Below are 19,521 nucleotides of genomic sequence, written 5' to 3'. Positions count from 1 at the left end.
CACACATGGATGGACAACATTTTTATGTTGGTTATCATTTTTTTAACATGACTACCCAGTAGTACTTTTTAATAACACAATACAAATTGATTGTCCATTTTAAAATTGCAACAGAATGTTCGCAATTGATTGCAAATATTTTCCTGCAACACCTTCTAATGGGGCGTTGCAAGAAACTTGCAATCAATTGCAAGTCTATTATTGTTCCCTAAATCAATCATAAGTCTGGAAATTAATTGCAAATTTGCAATTGATTGCTTATCTGCTTCTTGAAACAAGGCATTTCATCTCATTTGCTGCAGTAAAAATTGATCTATCAATTGTAAAATGGCAACAGAATATTTGCAATTGATTGCAAATATTTTCTTGCAACACCCCTTATGACATATTGATTATGGAACCAAGTGTGTTGTACACCAAGCCCCGAATTCACAAAGGTGGTTCCAGTGGACTCATGAATAAAATAGGGTAGATAACCATGGCAACAGGCGTCAATTTGGCGCACTGTGACAAAAGTGCGCATCAGCATTGGACACTTTTTATACACGCGCCCGATACATGCTAAATTAGGCTTAATTTATACAGGAGATCTGCATAAACCATGGACTCAACCGTGGGTTTTCAAACCCACCTTTGTGAATTCGGGCCCAAATGTCCATTAAACCAAATTGATATTAGACCAAATGGGTTTATCAGATGTTGTATTAGACTATCTGAGAACTATATGTACTGCTTGCAGACCAAGTGAACATATGTGGAAGCATAGTGGTGTAGTGGTTCCAACTTTGCTTAGTAATCATAGGGTTATGTGTTCAAATCCTACCATGGTCTAGTGTCCTTTAACAAGACATTAATCCACACGTTGCCACTCTCCAACCGGGAGTTAAACAGGTTAACAGTAGGATGCGAAAGCCTAATGAAGTACCGGTATGCCTATTAAATGAGTCTTGAAACTCATGTTGGAATGCTCCCTAGGGAGTGGAGAAGGTGCATACACATTAAGCTGGCATGCCAGGATCCGATGACTGGTAATAATATATCTGTAAAGCTCTTACGGATGTCTTTCCAATGAATTTCAGCACTGCATAAAAGCGGATCATTATTAGCCCAAGTGGCATTAGCCTATTTGAAAAGAGGTCTAACTGCCTGGAGGCCAAGTAAATATACACCTGTGGGAGTGCCATCACTTCCCTTCATTTCCCGAGAAACTGTCCAGTCTTGCTGACATCGAAGGCTGCAGGCTGACAATGGGAGCGGAGGTAAGCAACGATCTTAGATTATGACTTTCTGATGGTGACGCTACAGGTGTAACGGGCATGGTGGCCGATGACATAGAAGCGCTTGATGACATCGAGCCGGTCAATGACATCGACGTTGGGAAGGTTGCTGATGTTGATGACGTTGGTGGCGCGGAGGTAGTTGTGGAAGCTATAGCTGCAGCTTGTTTGTCATCTGGAGATTAGGTAAAAAATATCAGGGGAAAAAAATCAATGCAAAGCGTCGCAATTCGGAAGTTTTTTGGCACAGCTTATTTCTTGAAATGTAGCTCACGAATACAATCTAATTAAACTACTTCTTCATGTTTCACAAAAACAATATTATCAAGCATTTAGTTTGCTCTTGCTATGTCACTATATCACAGCATTAACAAAACATTAGGCAGCCGATTACATACTTAAACTAAGTCAAAGAAAAACAACTAATGGGATAAGAGGTATGTTCAGGGGTGTGAGTGGTCACAAATGAAAAAAACTGAAAAAATGCTGAAGTGTTGAAAAAGTCTGAAATAGAAAGAGCTCCCATACTTTTTGTACAGAGGAAAGCCAAAAGTAAGCTGAAAAAAAAAAAAAAAAAATCCGAACTCTCACACCCCTGTATGTTCTTAGAATCATAATAGTATAGCAATTGACTTAGAAAAAATAATATTTCTATTTAAGCTTGTCAAAAGGTATGGTCACGGGTCAACAAACTTTCTGTTGTTCTCATCCCGCTTGGCCTTCTCCTCCATCTACTAACCATTTGGTCCACTTCCCATTTAACCTATTAATAATTCTAATTCATACTTGGGCTATAGCCATTCCGTCTATAATCCACTTGGTCTGACCACATGCAGACATGCTAACCGTTCCCTTTTTGGAGTATTTGTTCCTCTTTTGTGCTACGAATACACTAATACTTTTTTGGATGATTTGTTACTCTTTTTTGTTAATTTCCGATCATGGAGTAGGTATTATACACAGCGCGCGACACTAGCGCCGGTCCGACAGTCCCAGACCAGTAAAAATCACTATCGGGCAAGTAACTTGTTGCATGAAAAGAACAAGTAAATTCTTGCGTACGAGCACATGTTTAAAATGGTGAGTAATCAAGTTTTCAAGAAGAGTCATTTCACCGATCTCACTACAACAGGCTGGCGATTGTTACACTGAGACAACATTTTAATAATACTCTTTTTTGTCCAAAAATATTTGTTCCCTTCTAAGAATACTTTTTGCTGTTGTAGAAGGTTTGCAGGTCTGCACATGGACCATGCTTTTGTACCATAGTTTGACACCTCTTTTGAGAATGAAGGCCTATGGGTTTAGCCAAGAGGTACATGTATTGTACAACATCTACTGAGCTTGTTGTACGAGAGCAAATGGGAGGCTGAATGTCAACATTTGTACCATTGCACACGTACTGTCCAAATGTACCGTTGCATGGCCAGGTACATGTACAAGATGACATCACTATAAAAATTTGGATTCAATGCATTGTGCTTAGTATTAAGGTGCAATATGCGTAGAGATTACTGGCTAAATACGCACTGCTGCTGCAGATCAGATATTTCTTCCATATTCGTGGCAATTGCAATGTACCTACAAATTTATTAAAATTCATAATATTTTTCTTTTTTCCTTCTCTTCCATTCTATGACTCAATTTTTTGACAACTATTTGCTGTAGAATAAGAATAATTTCTTTAATTAGAGAATGAGTTGACAACTAGCGCTCCATATAATAAAAGTGTGGAATAAGTTAACCAAGGTTTAACTAAACCATGGCTATCACAATACCACCCTATATGTGACCTACAGTTTAACTTTAAGGCCTCAAACGGACTTACCCATCTTTTTCTTGTATGCATTACAAAGAGCCTCGTAGCAGACGGTCGGGTCGCTCTCATACCAGTGAGCAATCTTCTCTCTTTCCTCTGGTTTGCATTCCTCGAACCGTAGCCACCGGTAGGCCATGCACTGGGTCGCTCCGGCTAAGCCCTGGATCAGGTTCTGAATGGTGGGGTGGGAGAAGCCAAAGAACTCTTGGGACCGGTCCCGGGACTCGTTGACAATGTCCTCGCCACTGAGAAGAAATGCAGTGTAATAATAATTACATAGGAATTGTACAGCACACGTATCTTCCTTTTAAGGTGCTCAAGCTGGTCTACCGATTCCAATGCTCACAGCTTTTTGAGGAATTACTTCCTGCCGGTACCAAATATACCTCACCTGGGTTGAGAGCAGCACAATGTGGGTAAATTTCCTGCTAAAGGAAAACACACCATGGCTGAGAATCAAACCCACATCTCTTAGATTGAAAGGCCCGTATTCTGAAGTCAGGTTTAATTTAGACCATGGTCTAACTCTGTGCTAAAACTATGGGAAGCCAAAAGTGACAAAATTTTTATTAAGTTGTATGTTTCTAATTTTTCACTGTGCTATTTTCTGATTCATCGATGGTGAAGACAATCATCTATTTATACTTCCTAGACAATTATGAATGATTTGAGAGCCAAATGAGCTGATTATGATATCTTTACTATTAGTGATTTATGTAGCAATTGGCTTTCCATACTTAAACCACAACTTTAAACCTGAGTTTAAGTTAAACCTGACTTCAGAATACGGGCCAAAGAGTCTTCACCACTAGACCATGACATCCCTGACTTTAAACTTTTCATAACATGTAAAGCAACACTAAAAAGATTTCAGAGTATTCAGAGCCAGGGGAGTTTCTTGAAAGCACCTGTCAGGTGTTTCATGCAACAAAATCTATCTCATCCAACATTTCTGTTTCTCAACCAAGCAAAGTTGTCAGATCTTACAAGAAAAATGCTGATAAAAAGCGTTCCTGGGCACAAATTAAAAGACAATCATCGATGGCCTGGCCCTCACTGTCCATATGACTGGCTACGATGCCCCCCAAAAAAAAAAGATCAGTTCACAGCCCTTGGCTGTGATCTTTTCTGAAAGTTACTCCAGCCAGCTTGTTACTGTAATACATCAGACTTGTTTCAAGTATTTACATGTGATGTTTCGAAGTTTTGATTCTGTCATCAGATAGATAGTTCATGTTGTTGACAATGTCATTGACCAAAGAGGTAGTGAGCCAGCTTGGTGATAATGTATGTGTACCATTAGACTTATACAAATTAGGGTTCCCACAGAAAATTGAAAACAGAATTCCATGGATTTTCCATGACTAAATTGCTGCTTTCCATGACTACCTGTAACGTCCCGGGAGTTGTGTGGAATTTGGGATGTCACAAAACTGGGGAAAATGGAAGTCATGAACACCAATAACAATAGCAGAGTATGATCACAGAGTATGAGGGTTGCGAGACACAAGACAGAATGGAAAGTTGCCATAGCCAAGAGGTAAATGCAATTCCATGACTTTTCACAAATTTTCCAAATTCCCTGACTTTCCATGACCACAAAATTTTCCATGACTGTGGGAGCCCTGCAAATGAAGTAGGGAAAAACATTACCTGCCTCGAGTACTCATAGCAATTACCCCCTCAACCCTCAAAAGAGCGCTAGAAAATCAGAAAAGAGCCCCCAAAATCCCAATTTATTGCAATCTTAAAGCTCATCCAATGTTGCAGACTAATACAGTAGGCTGTGTAAAGTAGCCCCAAAAATGATAAAAATCTATATTTTTTTAGCTTTGAGTGAAGTATGTTATACGTAATTATACATTGATATTATTCAATGGGCTTTATAACCTTATCATTTGAGCAAAGGGGATCTAAACTCCTAGGCTAAAAATAAATTGACTAAATAGTGAAGTTCCTTCAACTGGGGAAATCAAAGAAAATTGACGACTAAAGGTCCTGTCGCAATGTTCCATGCAAGCCTTGCATGTGACTTTTTTTTTGCTACCCGCAGGTTGCCCGCATTGACAGTATCTCGCACGCAGTTGCCCGCAAGAGTGCTCGCAAGTCTGATTTACATGCATAATAGTTTTTACCATGCTCTAAACTTTGTTGTGGGTGAGTTGCGGGCAATCACCCGCAACTCACCAGCATGGCTTTCATGGAACAATGTGACATGGCTATAAACTTTGAATGGCTAGATCCAAGGCCTCCCAACACCACAGTCTACTATTTATCATTATTTTTTATCTAGTATCCATACTCACAAAGCTTTATTGACGGCCTGAAGTAATTTCCGATGGCACTTTGTAGCTGTGTTTGCACTCAGGATGGTAGGTGGTGTTTGGTCATCAGAGATCTCAAACTGCAATGTCATAGAAATAGAATTGATTAGAAATTTAAAAAAAAATTACCTTAACCAGGCCGGTCTATTTTCAGTGTTGGCTGGTCCGGGGTGTTGAATCAACCCCCTTGAGATCTTGGCATCCATCAACTGATTAGAAATAAAAATTCACCCTACCCAGGCCAGGCTTTTTGGGGTGTTAGCTGGCTGGGAGGGGTGATCAACCCCCCCCCCTCACTGAAATCTTGAAACTTGGCATAATAATAGTGTGCAATGTAATCTACAAGGCTGTATGGTTAATTTTAACTGGAGCAAATCAATGTAGAATTGTTAATTCAAGAAGCAGACCAGCAATCACTTGCAAAGTGGAACCAAATTGCTAGGGGAAGACTTTAAACAAGCTGAGAAGAACAAAATATTTCCCCTTAACATTTGACTTAACCCTAAAAAGACTGGGGGGGGCTGATTCAGCCCCCCCCTCGACATTTTTTGCGATAAATCCGCCGCGCGAAATTTTTTGACCGCGTCGCTCGCTGACATTTTACTTTCAAGTCTCGCGCAACTTTTGAGACCAAAATTGTGACCCCCGGGTAAGTGCATGCAGACCCAAAATTACTCAAAAACGTGAAATAGTGTTCTTAGCCAAAATTCATAAATGTATCATTATTTTTCCTTTTACTGCTTAAAATCAATCAATTTTATCTTTTTTATGGTCAAAATAAATTCCCCGACAATTTCCATTGAAAAAACAATAAAAAACAAAAAGTCAAAAAACAAAGAAATACATAAGAAATTTAGAAAACAATAGAATACATAAGAACATAAATGTGATATTGAAATTTTTTTAAATAAATTTGATCAGATACCTATCTAGAGTATGTGAAACAAAAATTAGCATTTCAGGGGCATTATTTTATTAATTAGAGCAAACTATGATTTTACGCATAAATTAGCATAATTAATGAGACATGAGATTTCTTGCAGAATTTGATGTTATAGTTTTGTAGATAATGCTATTGGTAACGCGTGTGCCAAGTTTCGTCACGCGATCGTGCGATCGACGGCCGAGATCATAAGGGAGGGCTGAATCACCCCCCCCCCCCCCAGTCTTCTTAGGCGTTGAAATAGCCCAGTCTATTTAGGGTTAAACAAGCTGAGAAGAACAAAATATTTCCCCTTAACATTTGACTTAAGTTAAAAAAATAATGATCTAATTACATTCATTTAATTCAATCAATAAAAATAACATACATGCAAATAGAGAACAATTGGCAAAAAGGAATGACAATATTTACAAAGCAAAGAAAATGACAATAAAATCATGTTAAAAACCTCCCAGTGGAATGGTATTGAAGACAACAATAACAATAAGAATAATAATTTGATTATAATAATAATAACAATAATAATAAAAATAGTATGACAATACAAAGTAACAAAAATAGACAATAAAATCAAGTAAAAAAAAAAACAGGATTCAAGAGTGGACTGAACAACAACAATAACAATTTAATAATGATAATAATAGTATTAATACATAATAATAATAACTTCAGTCAGAAATTCATGATTGATTTGGGGGCCTCAAATTGACTTGCAATATTCTTGCAACACTCCACATGTTGACGACTTACCTTGGCTTCCCCTTCATTGTCAATAATCTTGCAGGTGTAAACGCACTTCTTCTTGGGGTCATCCATGTTGCCATAGATACGGGTGCTATGGAAACCAGCGGGGTAGATGAATCGGTCCGAGTGGAAGGTGACCTTGTCCGGGATGACCTTCCCCAGGGAGTGGACAGTCAGGCTTCCCAGAACAATGGGGAAGATTGGCTGACCTGTAATGGACATTAGAGAAGGGGAATGTTTCGTAAAAACTTGTTATGATAACAATTCAATTTTGAAGTAACATACTAACCATAATTCTCCCTGGGGGGGCCATAATAGACCCCCCCCTTGACAATTTTAGCGATATATCTGCTGCGCAAAATTTTTTGACCTCGCTGCTCACTGACTTTTTACTTTCAAGTCTCGTCACAAATTTTGAGACCAAATTTTTGACGCCCGGGTACGAAGTTACAACATTACGCAACATTATGTAAGTGCATGTCAGACCCAAAATTGCTCAAAAACGTGATTTCATGTACAAATCCAATGCAAATTGTGTATTTAGCCAAAATTCATAAATGTATTGAAGAAACAATAAAAAACAAAGTAAAAAAACAAAGAAATACATAAGAAATTGGTCTTGGTACCAGAATGTTTTTCATTCACAATTGTTAGGAATACTATAAAGGATATTTTCACCAAATAATACCACTCTAGGAGCTTTATTTAGTGAATCAGAGCAAAAAGTATGATTCCATGAATAAATTACAATAATCAATTCATATAAAATAAAAATATATGAATTCAGTGAAATTTACCAGTGCAACTGCGTAGATTACATCATTCTCTACCATCATGCCAAGGGGGGGCCATAATGCCCCCCCCCCCCCCCCCCGGAATGACAAGAATCAAAATACCCCAGGAGATTTAGGGTTAAAGGTACTGAGATCATTCAATAGTGAATGTGCTTATGACAAGTCTTTATTAACTGGGGGGTGTTTCACAAATATTTAAGTATGACTTAGAGTCGCACTTAAATGCCTAGTTGCGCGCAGTATAAAAGGCATGACAGCATTGTTCAGATCATGCCAAGAGGACGCGCACTACTGCGTATTGATCAATAAGATCGCGCGTTGCATATCGTGTACGCGTCAATATTTAAGTGCGACCTAAGTCATACTTAAATCTTTGTGAAACACCCCCCAGGACCCGCATGTTCACAATGCTCTGCTTAGATGTGAAGTCTATCCGAACAACAATTTAATTTGATTTGATAATGAATTTATTTCAATCCAAAATTTCAACAAAGTTACAAAGTAAAGCCAAATATAAAATAACATTATGAAATCAAACCTTCCGAAAGCAATGCTTGTTATTGAAGGTTTTTATAAGATATAATTTATATAAGACCAAATTATAAACATAACACTGAAAATTTGATCGAAATTTGATGTAAAATAGGATACATGTAGTTAGGGCACTTTATTTTTATAATGGATGGGGGAGAATCAACATCTTCCATGACTATATCGCTGTGAAATATTTAATGATCAAGCTGTTCACTGACTTCACACTTCCAAGTCTCATGAAAGGGATATACTATTTTAGAGATACCTATCCACATCAATGTGAAAGGGAAATGATATTGTGGAGAAGACTAATCCAGTGGACCACAATGCTCCACCGTGCAACTGAATACATGTACCACAATAGTTTATTATTTACTATAGCAAGATACTTAGTAAAATACTTTAAATTGTGACTTAAAGGTAAATTCCAGTTTTGGTAACGATATCAAAATGAGTTCGTACAGAATCCAATGAAATGACCACCAAAGTGTCTTTTTGTATAGATAAAACATATGTGCCAAAGGATTCTGGAAGAAATTGTGTAACTGCTGAGAAATCAACAAATAAGCACAGGATTCGGGTCAAGGCGTTGGGCCCGACATTCAATGCAGTAATAATACAGCGTCCCACGTGCGCTTTTCTGTGTTGGTGATCTTCAGTGTGAACAGCGTAGATTTCAAGATTTCACAAAGTTCAGTTTATGCAACTGTACCAGATCTAGATCCTCGATGATATACTGACAATTAAGCCTTATTTTACAGACTTTCTCATGAAAGCAGTGTTTACTGCAATTACTGGCATTTCTCTTTAAGCATGAAAGTGAATTCCGGCCCAAGTGACGACTTAGAATGGGATATATATTTTGGAGACACCTACCTTCTTCATTCATAGGTATGGGTAAGATGTGTCTTTTCAGACTACTACTTGGCTTTTTCTTCTTGAGTTGATTCGCTTCTAATTTCTTATCACCATCTGCAGGTTAAATGAACAATAAGAAATTGACTTTATTCAATCTCCCTCTTCTATTTATTTTGTTGTGCTGATGATGGTCTGTCTCTGTCTTGCACTCACTATCTCTTTTGTTCCATCTTCTTTCCCTTTGCCTTCCTATTCTCCCTTTCTTTCTTTCTCTTTTATTTTCCATTGTATTATTCTTTCTTTCCTCCTCCTTCTTCTCTTCCTCCCCCTCCTCTTTCGTTATCTCCTCCTCCTCCCCCCTCTTCCTCTTCTCCTTCTTCTTTCTCTTCTCCTCCTCCTCAAGCTTCTCCTCTTTCCTCCCCCCTCCTCTTTTGTTATTCTCCTCCTCCCCTCCTCCTTCTTCTTCCCTCTTCCTCTTCTCCCCCTCCTTCTCTTCCTCTCCTTCTTCTCCTCCTCCTTCTTCCCCTTCTCCTCCACCTCATGCTCCTCCTCTTTTCCTCTTCTTCTTTCCTCCTCCTCCTCCTCTCCTTCTACTCCTCCTCCTCCTTCTTAATATCTCTTCCTCTTCTCTCTGTCATTCACAGGCTTTTTTTGTAAAAAAAAATAGTAATATGCCCCTACCTTTAGATCCTTTCTTGTTCTTCTTGTGCTTATGCCTGTTCTTGTCCTTCTTTCTCTCCCTATCCTTATCTTTCCTTGCAACCTTCTCTGTCTTCTCCTTCCTATTCGTCTTTTCTGCCTCTTTCTCCTTTGTGTTCGTCTCCTTCTTGACCGCTGGCTGCTGGTCATTGTCCAAGAGGGGCTTCCCGGTCAAGGCTTGGTAGTGAAGGAGTCGCAGAAGGAGGAACCGCCGTTCTGCTCTTGCTCTAGGCAGCTTTGCTTCGGTGCGTGCCACTTCATCACAGAGGGCAGCATTCTCCTGTTTAGGATAGTGCAAAACAAATTATACACCTCCCAAGAATGTTCTGTAATCTGATTGGTCCAAATCGGATCACATGACATTCAGCGAATTGCACTATTGCATCCAAAAAGCAGTATCCTGCACTTTGACGTCATACCAAAAGTGCTATCCTGCACTGTGACGTCAGAGTGCAGGATAGTGCGAGGTCGGGAATTATCTAGAATAATCTAGAATTTAGATCAAATATAGCATTCTGTGCAACCCGGTATCATGGGTGATGACAATGCACGCATTCTTCTGCATAGAGGACCTAAATAATGAACTCTGTGCTCGACTCGCCAAATGGATATACCGCACTCGGTTCTGCAGACCTCGGTGCGGTATATCCATTGGCTCTTCTCGCACATCGTTCATTATTTGGCCCTGCATGCACGGGCATACGTGCATTATTTGTATACTAGCCCAGTCTAGTAGAGCAAGTCTTACAGAGTGTCATGACCGATTAAAGGAAAAGTCCACCCAACAAAAACTTGATTTGAATAAAAAGAGAAAAATTCAACAAGCATAACAATGAAAATTTCATCAAAATCGGTTGTAAAATAAGTTATGGCATTTTAAAGTTTCGCTTCATTTCACAAAACAGTTATATGCACATCTCGGTCTGTATGCAAGTGAGGAACTGATGACATCACTCACTCAATATTTCATTTGTATTTTATTATATGAAATACTTTTATTTTCTCCTCATTGTCATGTGAAATGAAGTTTCATTCCTCCCTGAACACATGGAATTCCATTATTTTAACATTTTGAGCTTCAAGCAAGGAGGTCCTAATCGTCAAATTCGTAAAAATTGAAATATTGTATAATTCCAACAATAAAAAACAAAAGAAATAGTGAGTGAGTGACATCATTGACTCTCTCATTTGGATGTAACTGGCTCGTTCATATAACTATTTTGTTAAATATAAGCGAAACTTTGAAATGTCATAACTTTCTTATTTTACATCCGATTTTGATGAAATTTTCTGCATTGTGCTTGTCTGATTTTTCTCTATTGATTCAAATCAACATTTTTCTATGGTGGACTTGACCTTTAATGATGTAAATCACAATTTCAAAATTGAAGAGACAGGGTATAAGATCAATCTCATGTTGTGATTGATCCCATTGCAGAAAAAAAGTTGCTAAGAAACACAACTCAGAAAGGAAAATGCAACTTGCTTTATTACTAACCAATGAAACATGCCAATAGGAAACTTACGCCTGATTTCTTCCGTTGCGTTTAAACACAACTCTTTCTGAAATTTGCCATCACTGAAAAGCACTTCTCACAATTAATCTTTAAGTCAGATGGGAGTCAGTTTTCATGGAGAATGAATCATTATTTGCTGACCCCATACAAGACTTTGTGAAAAGCATGGAAATGCCTGTAACAAAGACCTTAAAGGAGAATGAAACCTTTGGAACAAGACAGCATGTGTGAAAACAGAATAATGAAAGAAACAGATCAACGAAAGTTTGAGAAAAATCGGACAAATAATGAGAAAGTTATGAGCATTTGGATATTGCAATCACTGATGCTATGGAGATCCTCACATTGGCAATGCTACAAAGATGTGTGATGTCACTTGTGAACAACTCTCCCCATTACTTTAGTATATCACTTAAACTGCCTCTTTTTATCACATCTATCAGTAGATCATGTGTTCTTTCTATAGGAGGGCATGTAATATAGATTTTTAAAGAATACATCATGGATAAAGCGTTTGTATCACCATAAGAACAAGCAAAAAGAGACATTTTCAGGGTATTTTAAAGTCCATCAAAGGGAAAGTTGTTCACATACATCATACATCCTTGTCGCATTGCCAATAGGAGGATCTTCATGGCATTAGTGATTGCAATATTCAAATGCTCATAACTTTCTCATTATTTGTCTGATTTTTTTTTCAAACATTCTTTGTTCTTATTCTTTGATTTTTCTGTTTTGACACAAGCCTACTTGTTTCAAAGCTTTCATTCCCCTGTAATTAGGACGAACAAACTCTAAAAAGAAAGAGGAGAGTATAGAGAGCAAAAAACGTGATAAAAAAGAACAAAAAAAATGCAGGGATAGGAAAATCAGGAAGGGACATGAAGAATTAAACTGATGACAAGAATGAAGCGAAGAAAGAATGGCAAGAAGAAGAAAGAAGAGAATGAGACAGATGAAGAAGACAAAATCTGTTCAACTTACAAAGACCATGGCCTTGATAAGACGTCTTAGGTTTCGGCTCTTCCTCTTAAATTTGGCGTTCCTCTCGGCTTGAGCTGCAGCAGTCGGACTAGTCACTGTTGTGGGTTCAGTTGTGGCTGTTGGTGATATTGTTGGCGCTGTTGTAGTGGTTGTGACCGTGGTCGCAACGGTCGTTTTCGGGGAGGTTGTCTTTGGGGTCGCTTGCTTGGGGGTTTTCTTGTTGGTTTTCCTGGCAGCCTTTTTCTCCTCAGGTGTCTAGTTAAGATCAAATGAGATCAGGGGGCGTTTTCATACATGTACATGTAAGTTACACACAACTTCACATGACTTTAAAAAAAACTGTACACACGACTTTAAAGATTTAATGCCAGTTGTGTTAACAATTTCAAACTGAGTTAGAACAATATAAAATGAATATCCAATTGCCTGTTTGCAGAAAGAAACAATGCAGATATGCTAAAGGGTTATGGAAGGAATTGTGTAATTGCTGAGAAATTGAGAAAGTGTGGGATTTATGTCAGATATTGGGTATTTTCCAAGCAATCCCTCACATTTCAACATACATGTATACCAAGGTTCCACACTTACTTTTTTCTTGGTGTCCCAATCAGTCCACCAAAATCATCATTTTCATTTTTGGTGGCCCACAAAGCAAATTTGGTGGCCCTAAAACATTAGAAAATACTACAATTTATCAAAAATTTGGTAGCCTGACTGGGCCACCAAGTGTGGGCTTTTACAGAATTTTGGTGGCCCAACTCTCAATCTAGGTTGCCCCGGGCCACTGCTTATGTCGAGCCCTGATGTAGAAAATGGAAAGGAGAATGCATGAAAGCTACAATAGAAAGACACATGGCACCCTTACAGTGGGATCTTTGCTAAAAGAAGCAGCACAAACGTATTTTCACACTTAAAACCCACCATAAGTCTGAAGACTCCCAGAAGTTCATCCAATTTAACAAATCGTTTGCTGCCTTTCTGTGCGTCCCTGTACATGAGGGTCTCTAGACTGGACCTTGCATTAGGACCAACCAGTCCCTGTTCTACGATCCTTTGCTTAATGTCTTTGAGATGTAAGGGCTGTTGGGCTTCCTCTAAGATAATCTGAAAATAAGCAGAATAAGCTTGATATTTCAAAGACTATCTTAGTTTTCTGAATGTTACGTATTCACAGCTGCAAAAATTGTAACTGTCTGATAAAAGAGAATATTTACAGAGTTAAGGATGAGGGAATAAAATAGTGAAAAATACCTCTTTTAAGTTCCTGGCTTCATGCATATTTGTGAAATATCGTAGGAGCAGGGTGTACAGACGAAGGCTGCTTGTAGTCATAGTGCCTAGTCTTTGGCATCAGACGTATTTCTGAAATTTCACATAATAGTATCAGAGTTGGAAAGCTAATAAATGAGCTGCAGCATCCGCCTGGATTATAGGTTAGGCCTTGCACAATGAATATTAAAATCAAGGCATGGATGAAGACTAGCAAAGCTATTTATGCGGCATTGCTAGAAGATAGATATGGTCCACTGTCATTTATTCACTGATCCATTCTTGGTTATGTCATTGTAATACATAAAATGATGGGAGTGTAAATAACTTAGTTACCTCTGCAGCATCCAGCCAAGACATCTTGTCAATAGTGGGCACCCTCTGGCCAGTCCCCTGGTCCTCATAGGGCCTACATGTATGGTCAAATGGTGAGAGAAAAGACAGGTGTGTTGGAAATTCTTATCATAAAACAATGTTCCTTTTCATCTGAAAACTCTAAAGTTTTGTTCTATAATTTTGGGATGTCATTCATGATTTATGATCCTTGGAATCATAGGTAGCCTTTCAATCAACTTTTAATTTTCACCAGTTTATTTCCAATTGGTCTAATGTCAATTTGTCCAATTACGAACTCATCTACTATCATTTTGTCTACCATCAGTTTGCCCACTCTCCACATGGTCTAATTGCCATTTGGTCTAATAACCAGTCCAATAGCCAGTTACTCTATATACCAAATGGACTAAAGTGGTAACTGGTTTTAACATTAATATTTCAAAATCATCTTGCTCATTAATGCGTGAAGTGTTCGTCACATATCAGGCATCAAAATGTAGAGGAATGATGATGATGTAAATTAAACATCATAATTAATTTGCCTTTGAAGAAAAACCCTAGTTTCCTTTTTTGTAAGACGCACTGTACATATATCATAATTACAGACCTGCCAACCTCTGGGAACGAAAAATTGTTTTCTGTGATTTAAACAAGTGAAATGCCTCTGGCCGTCTCACCTGCATCGCGCAGTTCAATACAGCAGCAGTGCTGACTTTGAAAACTACTCTAACTCGCACAAGATGTTCAGTAATACATGGTTACTCTTATGTCCACTTTTTATGAACTAGACAAATAAACTTACAGAGATATGATGGTTATTCAACAAAAAAAACCCAACATGGCCAAAGTTCATTGACCTTACATGACCTTTGACCTTGATCATGTGACCTGAAACTCTCACAGGATGTTCAGTGGTACTTGATTACTCTTATGTACAAGTTTCATGAATCAGATCCATAAACTTTCAAAGTTATGATGGTAATTCAATAGATACACCCAATTCGGCCAAAGTTCATTGACCTTTGACCTTGGTCATGTGAACTGAAATGCGCACAGGATGTTCAGTGATACTTGATTACTCTAATGTTCATGTTTAACGAACTAGACCAACAAAGTTTCAAAGTTATGATGGTAATTCAACAGATACCCCCGATTCGGCCAAAGTTCATTGACCCTAAATGACCTTTGACCTTAATCATGAGACCTGAAACTTGCACAAAATGTTCAGTGATGCTTGATTACTATTATGTCCAAGTTTTATGAATCAGATCCATAAACTTTCAAAGTTATGATGGGAATTCAACAGATATCCCCAATTCGGCCAAAGTTCATTGACCCTAAATGACCTTTGACCTTAATCATGAGACCTGAAACTTGCACAAAATGTTCAGTGATGCTTGATTACTATTATGTCTAAGTTTAATGAATCAGATCCATAAAATATCAAAGTTATGAAGGGATTTCAACAGATACCCCCATTCGGCCAAAGTTCATTGACCCTAAATGACCTTTGACCTTGGTCATGTGACATGAAACTTGCACAAAATGTTCAGTGATGCTTGATTACTATTATGTCCAAGTTTCATGAATCAGATCCATAAACTTTCAAAGTTATGATGGGAATTCAACAGATATCCCCAATTCGGCCAAAGTTCATTGACCCTAAATGACCTTTGACCTTAATCATGAGACCTGAAACTTGCACAAAATGTTCAGTGATGCTTGATTACTATTATGTCTAAGTTTCATGAATCAGATCCATAAATTTTCAAAGTTATGATGGGAATTCAACAGATACCCCCATTCGGCCAAAGTTCATTGACCCTAAATGACCTTTGACCTTGGTCATGTGACATGAACCTCTAATAGGATGTTCAGTAATACTTGATTAACCTTATGGCCAAGTTTCATGAACTAGGTCCATATACTTTCTAAGTTATGATGTCATTTCAAAAACTTAACCTCAGGTTAAGATTTGATGTTGACGCCGCCACCGCCGTCGCCGCCACCGGAAAAGCGGCGCCTATAGTCTCACTCTGCTATGCAGGTGAGACAAAAAATGTATTTTTCCCCAAAAAAGTGTATTTCATAATAAAATGCATGGCGCACTCGCTCATCGCAGCGCTCAAGCTGCATGCAAGCTAAAATTCCCACTGCTCTTGCAGTATAAAAAACATTGAAGCATGTGTATATCTCATCCTGGTTTTAACAAAATGATTGGAAAAAAAATTTGTTACCTGAAATTACATTGATCTAATAACAATATTTGTGTAAGTTTTATGAAATAGAGACATAAAGAGATGATATTTCTCAATAACTTACCATTTTGTAAAAAATAAATAAAAAAAAAACACTTTTTAAACATATTTTTTAAAAAGAAAAACGTACTGCCATATTTTGGTTGCAAAAACGTTGGCAGGTCTGCAAATCGTTATCCAGGAAAGAAGACTTGTTGTGGATGCATGGTTCCCTGTTGAGGGAAGGGAAATCCTGGGGAGTGTTGTAGCCTGGCCTGGAGAAGGCTGGTAGGAGACTCCAGGGGTGGCAAGACGGCCTGGTAGGGGTAGCCAGGGAACGCACCCATCGGGGAAAGCTGCCAAGGAAGTGAAAACGATAGCACATAATGTCAACAGTCAGAATTTTGCAGGAGATGTTAGCGGTACACCATGTGGTGAGTCGGAGATGGACTAGAACAAAGATAGAAGTGCATGTAGAGGTGAAATATAGAGGCGAGAAAGTGGAAGGTTGGGAGGTAGAGTATTCTTTCAGAAGTGCGTAGACCTGTTTCATGAATACTTACACTGAGGGTAGCTTTCCCATTACAATATGTATCATAGTATTAACAGGGCTTAGCAGTCAATCAACTTTGCATGTTTTATGAAACAAGGCCCCTTTGATATCTGAGGGCTCAACTAGAATACTAGACAATATAATTGTAAGTCATTTACAAATATTATTCATGAATTTTCTGCAGGGAATAATTTTGCTTTACAAATTTGAATAACATTTTTGGTCATACATGTAAGAGAAAAGCTCTCAAATATAATGTACAGTCATATGTAAAAATATGCTATACAAAAGACTTTATGCATAGCAGTCTTTCAAAAATGTGGAGCAAATTGTGATGCAATACCAGAAAAATTGTTCGCTGTTCTGTCAGAACGTTTCTATCCATCCTGATGCATGCTGACTAGCCTTATCATCTAATTCTTTATGATTTGAGCATTTCTATATCACTGCACATGCAAACCTCCACTTTCATCATCATTCAATTAAAAAGCTTCAGAAACGTGAGGATTGCACTGTTATAATTTGTCCTAGATAAGGGTGGTTAGAGCACTTGGTCCAATTTCATTCTCCTCTTTTCCATTGAGCAGAATTTTAAAAGCAGAAAAATCAGCATTCACCCTACCGGAACGTCAAACCCTCCACAATTTTTAACACTGAATTGGGTGATTACCTTGATGGCCTTGGTGTTGATGTTGGTGTTAAAATCTGGATTGCTTCCCCTAGTCAGATTTTAAGCATTTTGCCAAATGCTGGCTGTGTAGTTAAGAAATGGGACACACACAAATCCATATTTTCAGCTTTCGAGAGTCCAGAGTGTCAGATAGTAAATTTTACACTCTCTCTGATGGCATGTTTTCTTTAATCAGATCACAGTGCAAAATTGTGACAAAGTTAAAATTGTGCCAAACAGAAATTCAATTTTCCCATAGTAAATGATGGGAAAATTGCTAAAATTGGCAATCTCAACACACTCAAAAATAAGGGTTTGCAATTTAGACTTAATCCTCATTTCTGATGATCAAAAGTAAGATAAGAAGACTCTGAATTTTCTCTTTCTATACATCCTATTCCTAAATCATTGTAAATATGAGTTGAAAATCAATTCAGATCACATTTTTCTTGCAGCATGCAGCAGGCAGAATTTGCACCAAAAATTGTACAATTTTCTTTCTTCCCCCAAAAGGCAAAGTCAGCATATTTTATTACTGACACTTTTCAGTGTGTCTTTGGCTTGACTGCCTTCACTTCCTACTCCAACACAGAGTCAGTCAGTCACAATCACACAGTCGATCACACAGTCACAGTGTAGTCTTGAGGACGCAATGATGATGATTTTTTTTATATGTCATATACTTCTTCATCATTGACGTCTTGACACTCTCTCCATAGTGTCTTAAGCGAAGGACCAAAACAAAGATAGATTTCCCTAAGAAATCCATATTTCTAAACCGAAATCACGAGAATTCTATTAATTTTATTAATTCTTACAGCTTACAACGGAAATACAATATGAACCGCTTATGTATGACGTACTTCCGGAAAGCAATGCCGTCTTAACGAACAATTTAGAGATAAAAATTCTTAACAAATATTCGAATTTATTTTTGATTAAAAATAATTCATATTAATACATATAAATTATTTATGATCACAAATTAAATTTTAATATTTGTTAAATAAGAATTTTTATCTCTAAATTGTTCGTTAAGACGGCATTGCTTTCCGGAAGTACGTCATACATGTACATAAGCGGTTCGTATTTTATTTCCGTTGTATACATGTGGAACAAGGGGTCTACGCGGCATCACTTAGGTAAGAAATCTTCATTTTTTTATATTTTTATATAATAATATTTAAAACCTTCCAACGCATTAGGCGTAGGAAGCTGTAAGAATTAATAAAATTAATAGAATTCTTGTGATTTCGGTTTAGAAATATGGATTTCTTAGGGAAATCCATCTTTGTTTTGGTCCTTCGCTTAAGACACTATGGAGAGAGTGTCAAGACGTCAATGATGAAGAAGTATATGACATATCATGCATATCAAAAAAAATCATCATCATTGCGTCCTCAAGACTAGTCACAGTGCCAGCATAGACAGTCAACTCAATACTAATAGTCATGATAGTCTAAATTGACCAAGTTTTCTCTGTAAACTGGAAAAAATTTACCAGAGGTTGTCCATCAGGCGTTCGTGGACCAGTCGGCAAGCCATGCATTCCGACCGGAGACATTAGGGGCAAAGGAATACCACCACCTCCCGCCGCTGCTGCTGCAGCTGCCGAAGGAGGAGCTGACGTATTCGGTGAAACCATACTCCCAGCAAAACTCATGCGGGGAGTTCCGGCGGCGCTCATCATCGGGGACATGCTGTACGCACTGACAAGAACCGTACTCGCAGCGACATTTTGAGCCGCATTTCCTTGGGTCGACGCTGACTGCTGGGCCTGGATGGATTGTCCGAGAAATGACGGCACAAGTTGGCTAAGATCATGATTAGTTGTTATTATCTGATGGTCCAAGTTGGATGATACCGGCTGTTGTTGCATTTTCTCTGCAATTTTGGGTGTAATATTCTGCGAAAGAAGTTCCACACCGCACCATCACCATCACACAACAAAAGGAATATGGTA

At 38.1% G+C, this 19,521-nt stretch overlaps 1 protein-coding gene across 1 annotated transcript; it reads right to left on the bottom strand.

Annotated features, from left to right (window-relative positions):
- Positions 1-201: 201 nt before the first annotated feature.
- On the bottom strand, positions 202-19,521 carry LOC121419851. The gene is made up of 11 exons (XM_041614314.1): positions 19,060-19,521; positions 16,534-16,691; positions 14,099-14,171; positions 13,415-13,597; positions 12,494-12,748; positions 9,975-10,272; positions 9,312-9,407; positions 7,114-7,316; positions 5,403-5,500; positions 3,106-3,341; positions 202-1,452 (listed from the first exon to the last, which is right to left on the bottom strand). The coding sequence occupies exons 1-11, from the start codon at positions 19,435-19,437 to the stop codon at positions 1,184-1,186; spliced, it is 2,247 nt and encodes a 748-aa protein (XP_041470248.1). The 5' UTR covers positions 19,438-19,521; the 3' UTR covers positions 202-1,183.

The sequence above is a fragment of the Lytechinus variegatus genome, chromosome 8 (genome assembly GCF_018143015.1).
Source record: "Lytechinus variegatus isolate NC3 chromosome 8, Lvar_3.0, whole genome shotgun sequence".
Classification (NCBI taxonomy): domain Eukaryota; kingdom Metazoa; phylum Echinodermata; class Echinoidea; order Temnopleuroida; family Toxopneustidae; genus Lytechinus; species Lytechinus variegatus.
Note: the sequence above shows the minus strand (reverse complement) of the source record. Positions and strands in the feature narration are given on the sequence as shown.

Coding starts and splice junctions, on each gene's coding strand:
- LOC121419851 (XM_041614314.1), bottom strand. CDS start 19,437: ATGCAACAACAGCCGGTATCATCCAACTTGGACCATCAGATAATAACA. Junction 16,692..19,059: donor CGCCTGATGGACAACCTCTG/GTAAATTTTTTC, acceptor CTTCCTTGGCAG/CTTTCCCCGATGGGTGCGTT. Junction 9,408..9,974: donor GAACAAGAAAGGATCTAAAG/GTAGGGGCATAT, acceptor TTTAACCTGCAG/ATGGTGATAAGAAATTAGAA.